The following is an 8,517-nucleotide window of genomic DNA, read 5'->3' as shown; positions in this document are numbered from 1 at the left end:
TAATATTGTTTTTATTCTGAAATCAAAATAAAAATTCTACACAAATTCTAGATTGTCCAATCTTGCCCAATCGAGAAGGCAAAGTCTTAAATCAAGATCAAAAGTTATAAAATAGAGATTGTTCTTTTATATAGATAGTGTTTTAGGTTGAATATTTAACTGTTGTATCTCAAAGAGAAGAATTCCTTTTCGAAAACATTTTTCAGATAGCATAATTTCGGGGGCTCGGCTTCACAAGAAATTTGCTTTTCAATCGCAGTCAAATAAACGCGATTAGGTTCATCGTAAAATACACAAAGTATTTTGATAATTTATTAATATTATGAATATGAATATATAATCGCCATTTTGAAACGTGATAATAATTAGTCAAAGTAGCTATTCTGCTTTATCGAGCGAGTGATAAGAATATACTATGTTACATATCTCAAGCGCTTGACGACAACTAAGCAAATTTCGCATTAAGCCCTATACTCATTAGTTAGTGCTTAACAAGCGCTTACTAATTTATTGCTACGTAGTAAATTCGAGAAGCGTGTTTCTAATTCATAAAATAATAAAACAATTGTAAATGCTGATAATAACCAATTATTTTGGTATATCCCTGAGCTGCGTTTTAATTTTGTTGACGAGTCAGGTAGCTCGTCACAATAATATAATCGCTGACGACCATCTGATATCGGCAATTTATATCAGAGTATTTTGAATGTATGTATGTACATATGTACAGAGAGTGCCGCCTATAATAAGAGCGCTTCCGATAAATACAGTCAATAAAATATTTTGTTTTTCTAAGAAAGAGGGTGGATGGATAAGTTTTGGCGTCATTCCCAGATAAAGTGAATTGTTTATTTCGGCGTGTGCTTGATATGTTTTCAAATGCTTCGAATCATTCCGCTTTTAAGCTAAACAGAAATTTCAACTACAGAAATTTCCCTATAGCAAGTAATTATAATCTTTTATAATGCTTATTTATGACATACTCGTCACAAATAACACGATGTTTTTGATTTAGGCGCCAAATCAGTCTTTAATCTTGTTTTTTGTTCTACAGTTCTTTTGTTAACTACCCTCGCAGACATAATAATCAAAAGCCTACATTATACAATTTGATTATTACCCAATTTCACCAGTTTTTTACACATTAAATTTATGTTACGCTAGTACCTGATTACTATAAAATAGGCTAACAAACGCCTTAGCAAATTAGTTCATATTTGCCAACCATCGGACTCACCACAGAAGAATACACATTTAATTAGCAATATGAGTGACAAAGAGAAACTTGTAAGGAATATAAAATAGAAGTAAATGAATAACTGTTTATCACAATAAAATATATTTAATAGATCACTCAAGAGTATAGCTCATTATCAGCAACTAGAAACGATAAAAATGGAAAGTTGCCCTGGTATTTTGCAAGTGGCTTCTTGCTCTTCTGGGGACTTCTCTTCTTTGCGATTGTAATACCACTTTTATATCGATTGCCCACGGCCCTCACATTGGAAGATGCAGATAGAAATGTTTACATTGCCGAACGAGCATACAAAGATCTTTATGGTCTTTCCAATCTTGGCACTAAAATTATTGGCAGCAAGGAAAATGAAGTTGATGCAGTCGAGTTTCTTCTACAGAAACTTAATCAAATCAAGGAAGACTCGCTAAAGGAATATTTCGATATCGAAATTGATTTATCGCAAGCTTCTGGTGAATTTCCTTACTCAGACTTACTCAACAAATATCAAGGTGTTCAAAATATTGCTGTGAAATTCAGTTGCAAGAATAGCACAAGTCAAACATGGTTGTTGGTCAATAGTCACTTTGATTCGAAGCCGGATACACCGTCCGCTGGCGATGCTGGATTTATGATAGTCACCATGCTGGAAGTCTTGAGAGTGATGTCAACGACAAGGCAAACCTTTGAGCATCCTATCGTCTTTCTCTTCAATGGAGCTGAGGAAGCTTTTTTACTGGCCTCACACGGTTTTATGACTACTCACAGATGGGCGCCGAATCTGAAGTGAGTTTTAATGCTTACAATCGAAATAATTTTGTAATCGATTCATAATTATAGAGTCTGTTTTAACCTTGATGCTGCTGGTAGTGGAGGTCGTGAACTACTCTTTCAGACTGGCCCCAACCATCCTTGGCTTGTGAATGTGAGCATGAAATAAGAACACAAAATACTTCAATTAATAATTCTAATTTCTTTCGCGACAGTACTATTATTTATATGCGAAACATCCCTTTGGAACCACTTTGGCTGAGGAAATTTATCAGTCTGGCATCGTGCCGTCTGATTCCGACTTCACAAATTTCAAAGAATATATGCCAGGTAATTATTGTTTGCGATTGGCGATTATAATCAGTAGACGTATTGATAACGTAATCCGATTGCAGGTATGGATTTTGGACAAGTTTTTAATGGATACATATATCACACCAAATACGACACCATTGATGTGATTCCCCGTGAATCATTTCAAAACACTGGAGATAATGCACTCAGCATAATTCGGGCTCTATCCAATGCAACCGAATTGCGAGACACTGAAGTAAAAGGCCTACAATTTAAAAATGTTTGCAAGTAAATAATACGAATCGGTTTCCCAATCTTATCCACAGGCACACAAGACTGGAAATGTCATTTTCTTTGATTTCCTGGGACTCTACTTTTTCCATTATTCCGCATCGACTGGTCAATCATTGAACTATGGTATTGCTGGAACTGCCCTCGCTTTGGTATTCATTTCCATGTGGCGCATGGCAGCTGTTTCCCAAGTCTCAATATGCTATGTGATCAAGTGGTATTTCCTGGTGCAAGTGATGCAGATTATTTCCTTTGTACTTGGATTGACACTTCCTATAGTGGTCACATATGTGATGGACTCCTACGATCGTTCGCTTACTTACTATAGTAATCCTCTGCTATTGATAGGCTTGTATGTGTGCCCCTCGTTATTGGGACTCAGCTTGCCCATCACGTTCTACTACAGCCTCCAGCAAAATGTAAGTGCCTCCGCTTATTGTTCGATATATTTTCACTTAATATACTTAATTTTTAGAACAAAATCTCAGCTCCATATCATCTTCAACTGGCCTTGCATAGCCAGGCTGTCATTCTGGCAGTTTTAACCATTACCTTGACGTCGATGGGCATCCGATCCACGTATATTTTTATGATTCCACTGCTCTTCTACGTGATTTCGTTGATGCTTAATCTAATGACCGTAATGCATGACCTTGGCTATGCCTGGACAGGTCTTTTGAAATTGAGCCAGGTTGCTCCATTCCTCTACAGCAGCTACCTCATGTATCTCTTTATTGTGGTCCTAACTCCGATGGGAGCTCGTGGTGGCAGCGCCTCCAATGCTGACTTGACAATTAGTGTTTTGGCTGCTCTAGGCACAGTTCTATCATTTGGTTTCTTGGTAAGTTGAATATGATTTTTCATTGAAACTTAGATAACACTTGTTCCATAGGTGCCATTGATCAACACTTTCCGTCGTCCAAGTCTTGTGATCTTTACCCTATTTGCTAGCACAGCTCTCACTATATATCTGGCCAGCAGCACACAAATAGGATTCCCATATCGTGCAAAGACAAGTGGTCTTCGTGTGGCATTCCTAGTGAGTGATTATTAGAATTTAATACAAGAATCAATCATCAATATAATACTCTACATTTCAGCACTCTCGAAATCGGTTTTATGAATACGATGGATCCTTAAGCAAGGAAGAGTCGGGTTACTTTTTCAGCTTCCAGGATCGTCGCGAGGAGAAAGCTCTCGATGGCACAGATGTTGATTTGACCGGCTTGGTCAGTATTGAAACCAAGTGCTATACGCAAATGATGTGCGGCATGCCAATGTACAATCTACATTTCGTTAACAATCGTTTGCAAAGCAAATGGTTACCTCGTTCAGAGCCAATTGTTCTGCCAGGAACAACCAAATTGGAATTGCTAAGCAAAACTATCGTGAACACAACAACAGTTCGATTAGAGTTTAATTTGACGGGTCCGCCTCAAACAAACTTATACTTTCAAACCTATGAAGATGTTACAATAATTAATTGGTCTTTCACACGCAAATATCTCGAGGAGTCTCCAGCTTATCCATTATCTTACCATGTTCATTTTAATTATGGTAACGATAGCTCACCCTTAAACTTCTATTTCGAACTTTACGTAAGTTATTTCCGTAGTAAAATCATCCAGATCATTTGTTGATAATACATGTTTCTCTTTCTTATAGAAATGGAACGGCAACTTTAATGTAGGTCTGATTCAAGTGGGAGTAGTAGGACATTACATTGGGTTTGAACGTGATGAACATGCCGAAAAGTTCGCATCCACATTTCCGAAATATGCCATACTTTCCGATTGGGCGACCTCATATGACAGATATATTTATTAGTCTAGCGAATACCAATAAAAATATATTTATTAATTTAAGAATGATCTCGTTTGATCTCGTTTTTCTTAATGGAAGGGAATAATATAAACGCATAACTAAGATCTGGTATTGGAAAATATAAATAAGGAACAATTTCCATTTCAAAATTCCAATGTTATCGCAATTACAGTGAAAAAACAATTATATTGGTGTTATATTTAGGTAGTATAGTTACGTACGCAACCACTTTTAATAAATGCGCATATCTAAAAAAAAAAAAATGGAAACTAAGACATAAATGAACAATTGCTTAATATCATTTTGGGATATTTTAGCAAAAATAGTTAATTTAGGTAAAGTAATTCAACATATAACTTCATCTGATTTTCTCTAAAATATGATTAATACTAAATTATATAAAAAGACAATATCTTGTCACCTTTAAAAACTGGCTAAAAGACGGAGATAACGAATTTAAATTTTTTATATTATACATATTTTTGTTATACAATAAAAGCATATTATGTTATTTATTTATTAAATGCATAGATTATAAATTAATTTATAAGAATATATAAAAGCATATATTATATAATATTTATTTAAATCATCTTAAAGATTTCTTATTACGTTGTATGACTTCAAATAATTTTAATATATTTATAATTTTCGATTTTCTTAAATCCAACTCTTGAACAACCCTCGATATTTTAATTATTATATGGTACACAATCAATATCAACTTTTGATGAATTAATGAGCATCATAATTGATATCGAAAGCTTTTTACAAGTTGTGATATAATTTTTACGCAACTACAAAAGCAGTCTGCACTAGTCATTTCCAAGTAGTATCCATTTGAAAACCGTTCTATTTACTCGACAATGGAGGGGACCGAAAAACTAGTAAGCATACAAAAATGGAATTAATTTAACAATTAAACGGAACAATATTGTTTTCGGGTAGATCGTGGACTCCTGGTCGGAAGGACCCAACAATAAATCGAGAAAAACTCGCACTACGAAATTACCATGCTTCTTAGCAACTACTACCGTGATATTCTGGGTAGTTCTCTTCTTCGCAGTTGTAATTCCTTTGTTCTATCGATTACCCACGGCAATGACAATAGAAGATGCGAATAAAAACGTATTTATTGCGGAACGAGCACACAAGGATCTGTATACTTTATCTAACATTGGCACCAAAATGGTTGGAAGCAAAGAGAATGAGATTGCTGCTGTAGAGTTTCTTCTAAAGCAGTTAAATCAAATTAAGGAAGACTCATTGAAAGAATATTATGATATTGAAATTGACTCATCGCAAGTCTCTGGTCAGTACGTTGAGGGAAATTTGGTTATTATGTATCAAGGCATTCAAAATATTGTTGTAAAAATAAGTCCCAAGAATAGTACGAGTGAGACTTTCCTGTTGGTTAACAGTCATTTCGACTCAAAGCCCTTTACACCATCCGCTGGAGATGCTGGATTTATGATAGTCACTATGCTGGAAGTCCTACGAGTGATTGCTACATCGAAGCAGCCCATAATTCATCCAATTGTTTTCCTGTTCAATGGAGCTGAGGAAATAGGACTTATGGCTTCACATGGCTTTATTACAACGCACAAATGGGCACCTTACTGCAGGTAAGTTTCTATGCTATACTCGAAATGAACTTATAATAATAAGTTAACCTTCTAACTTTAGGGCGGTCATCAATCTTGATGCTGCTGGCAGCGGAGGTCGGGATATTTTATTCCAGAGTGGTCCAAATCACACATGGCTCGTTGATGTAAGTAGTTTTATAATGCGGAAATAAACTGTATAAATATTGTATAAATAAATTTATCAGTACTACAAAAAATACATCAAACACCCTTTTGCTACAACTGTGGGAGAGGAAATTTTCCAATCAGGAATCATGCCATCGGATACAGATTTTCGACAGTTCGTAACTTATGGCAATATTCCAGGTATCTATAAAATTCTCTTTAAACTTCTTTACAAACATCAATATAAGACTTGTTTATTCAATATTCCAGGTTTGGATATGGCTCAGTGCTTTAATGGCTACGTGTATCACACCGTATACGACACAATCGATGTAATTCCACTTGAATCCTTCCAGAATACTGGTGATAATATTCTCAGTCTAGTTCGAGGATTAGCTAATGCTACCGAATTATATGATACCTCGGTAAGCATATGAATTTAATTTAAAATTTTAGAATCATTAATATTCCATATTCCACATTTATCATATAGGATCAGAAAACTGGACATGCTGTCTTCTTTGATTTCCTGGGTCTCTACTTCTTCCACTATTCTGAAGCTACGGGCGAGTACTTGAACTTTGGAATTGCAGGAGCTGCTCTCGTATTAGTTTTCCTCTCTATATGGAGAATGTCAGATATTTCACAAGTCTCTATTTGCCACGTGATATTGTGGTTTATTCTTGTGATTGTTATTCAAATTGTTGCCTTCGCACTCGGATTAGCTCTTCCATTCGTTGTCGCATACGTGATGGACTCCCTTGGGTTGTCTCTGACTTACTACAGTACGCCATTATTGGTAGTCGGGTTGTATGTCTGTCCCTCATTTATTGGCCTTAGTTTACCCACAACCATTTACTACAGTCTTCAGTGGAACGTAAGTTTCTTTCTTTACTCGTTTAATTTACACATTATTTATGTTTTTAATCTTTCAGGACAAACTCTCCACACCTTACCATCTTCAGCTTGCTTTGCATGGTCAAGCTGTAATCCTCGCTCTTCTAACCATATCTCTTACAGCCTTGGGAATTCGTTCTTCATATATTTTAATGATACCACTTGTTTTCTATGCGGCATCATTGACACTCAATCTGTTGACTCCAATGCACGACAAAGGCTATGCTTGGACAGCTTTACTAAAAATTAGCCAAATTATTCCTTTTCTATATATCAGCTATATATCGTATCTATTTGTTGTCGTTATGACACCAATGGGCGCTAGAGCAGGAAGTGACTCTAACAGAGATTTATACATCGCCGGAATGTCGGCTGTAGGAACAGTTCTCTCATTTGGTTTCTTGGTAAGTTGATTACGAAATACACAAACCTGTCTATCACTATTTATTTATTTATGTAGGTCCCACTGATCAACACTTTCCGTCGACCAAGTTTAGTAGTATATGCTTTAATAGCAACTACAGCTCTTTCTGTGTTCTTAGCCAGTAGTACAGAATTGGGATTCCCATATCGTCCACGGACAAGTGGCCAACGAGTTGCATACTTAGTGAGTATTTCGGCTTAAAATGTATTGCAATACATAACCCATCATATTTTCGAAATTTCAGCACGTCCGCAATAAGTTCTATGAATATGATGGGTCTCTTAGTAAGGATGAGTCTGGTTACCTGTTTATGTATCAGGATCGGCGCAAGGAAACAGTCCTTGAGGGCACAAATGTAAACTTAACTGGTTTAGTCAGTTTACAGTCTAGATGTGAAAAGTACATGATGTGTGGAATGCCGTTGGACGAACGCTATTCTCAACAGAGATTGCAAAGCAAATGGATGCCACGTTCTAATCCAATTATAGCTCCAGGATCGACTAATCTGGAATTACTTAGTAAAACAATTATTAATTCGACGACATGTCGTTTTGAGTATAATTTGACAGGTCCTCCTCAAATGGGTCTATTCTTTCAAGCTTATGAGGATGTCACAATAACAGATTGGTCATTTTTAGAAAGTTATTTGAATAACCCTCCAGTATACCCATTATCGTTTCATATATTCATTAACTATGGAATTGACAGTTCGCCAATCAACTTCTTTGTGGAAACTTCAGTAAGATAATAGAAAATAGATCATTTTTGTGTTTTATATATTTAATTAAACTTTGTATCCTTCTAGAAACATAATGGAGACTTCAACGTACCTCTATTTCAACTTGGAGTGTCAGGACATTATATTGGTGACGACGTTGACGAGGAATCTGCTGATTTTCGATCGAAGTTCCCCGCCTTTGCTATTCAAGCCGACTGGCCAGCATCATATGAAAGATACATATTTTAAGGAAGCTAATAAAATCAATGACACACATTCCAACTAAAATGAATAAACTTATTGTTTATTAAAC

At 35.8% G+C, this 8,517-nt stretch overlaps 2 protein-coding genes across 2 annotated transcripts; both read left to right on the top strand.

Moving 5' to 3' along the window:
* The first annotated feature begins 1,224 nt into the window (after nt 1-1,224).
* LOC117571567 (endoplasmic reticulum metallopeptidase 1-like) lies at nt 1,225-4,427 on the top strand. Its single transcript, XM_034253776.2, has 10 exons — nt 1,225-1,287; nt 1,350-2,020; nt 2,075-2,159; nt 2,221-2,335; nt 2,401-2,555; nt 2,626-3,009; nt 3,066-3,431; nt 3,483-3,629; nt 3,691-4,188; nt 4,256-4,427. The coding sequence occupies exons 1-10, from the start codon at nt 1,267-1,269 to the stop codon at nt 4,415-4,417; spliced, it is 2,604 nt and encodes an 867-aa protein (XP_034109667.1). The 5' UTR covers nt 1,225-1,266; the 3' UTR covers nt 4,418-4,427.
* An 829-nt stretch (nt 4,428-5,256) lies between these two features.
* LOC117568980 (endoplasmic reticulum metallopeptidase 1-like) lies at nt 5,257-8,481 on the top strand. The gene is made up of 10 exons (XM_034249943.2): nt 5,257-5,301; nt 5,363-6,039; nt 6,101-6,185; nt 6,246-6,366; nt 6,436-6,590; nt 6,659-7,042; nt 7,101-7,466; nt 7,523-7,669; nt 7,731-8,225; nt 8,292-8,481. Exons 1-10 carry the CDS (start codon nt 5,281-5,283, stop codon nt 8,451-8,453), a joined length of 2,613 nt encoding a protein of 870 aa, XP_034105834.1. The 5' UTR covers nt 5,257-5,280; the 3' UTR covers nt 8,454-8,481.
* Nucleotides 8,482-8,517: the final 36 nt, after the last annotated feature.

This window comes from Drosophila albomicans, chromosome 3 (assembly GCF_009650485.2).
Source record: "Drosophila albomicans strain 15112-1751.03 chromosome 3, ASM965048v2, whole genome shotgun sequence".
Lineage (NCBI taxonomy): Eukaryota > Metazoa > Arthropoda > Insecta > Diptera > Drosophilidae > Drosophila > Drosophila albomicans.
The sequence above is the reverse complement of the archived record's forward strand: the minus strand, read 5'-3'. Positions and strand labels throughout refer to the sequence as shown.

Excerpts from the sequence above, each read along its gene's own strand:
- LOC117571567 (XM_034253776.2), top strand. The coding sequence starts at position 1,267 with ATGAGTGACAAAGAGAAACTT. Across the intron at positions 2,021-2,074 it reads AGATGGGCGCCGAATCTGAA|AGTCTGTTTTAACCTTGATG; the intron begins GTGAGTTTTAAT and ends TCATAATTATAG. Across the intron at positions 3,432-3,482 it reads TTCTATCATTTGGTTTCTTG|GTGCCATTGATCAACACTTT; the intron begins GTAAGTTGAATA and ends CTTGTTCCATAG.
- LOC117568980 (XM_034249943.2), top strand. The coding sequence starts at position 5,281 with ATGGAGGGGACCGAAAAACTA. Across the intron at positions 7,043-7,100 it reads ACTACAGTCTTCAGTGGAAC|GACAAACTCTCCACACCTTA; the intron begins GTAAGTTTCTTT and ends TTAATCTTTCAG. Across the intron at positions 8,226-8,291 it reads ACTTCTTTGTGGAAACTTCA|AAACATAATGGAGACTTCAA; the intron begins GTAAGATAATAG and ends GTATCCTTCTAG.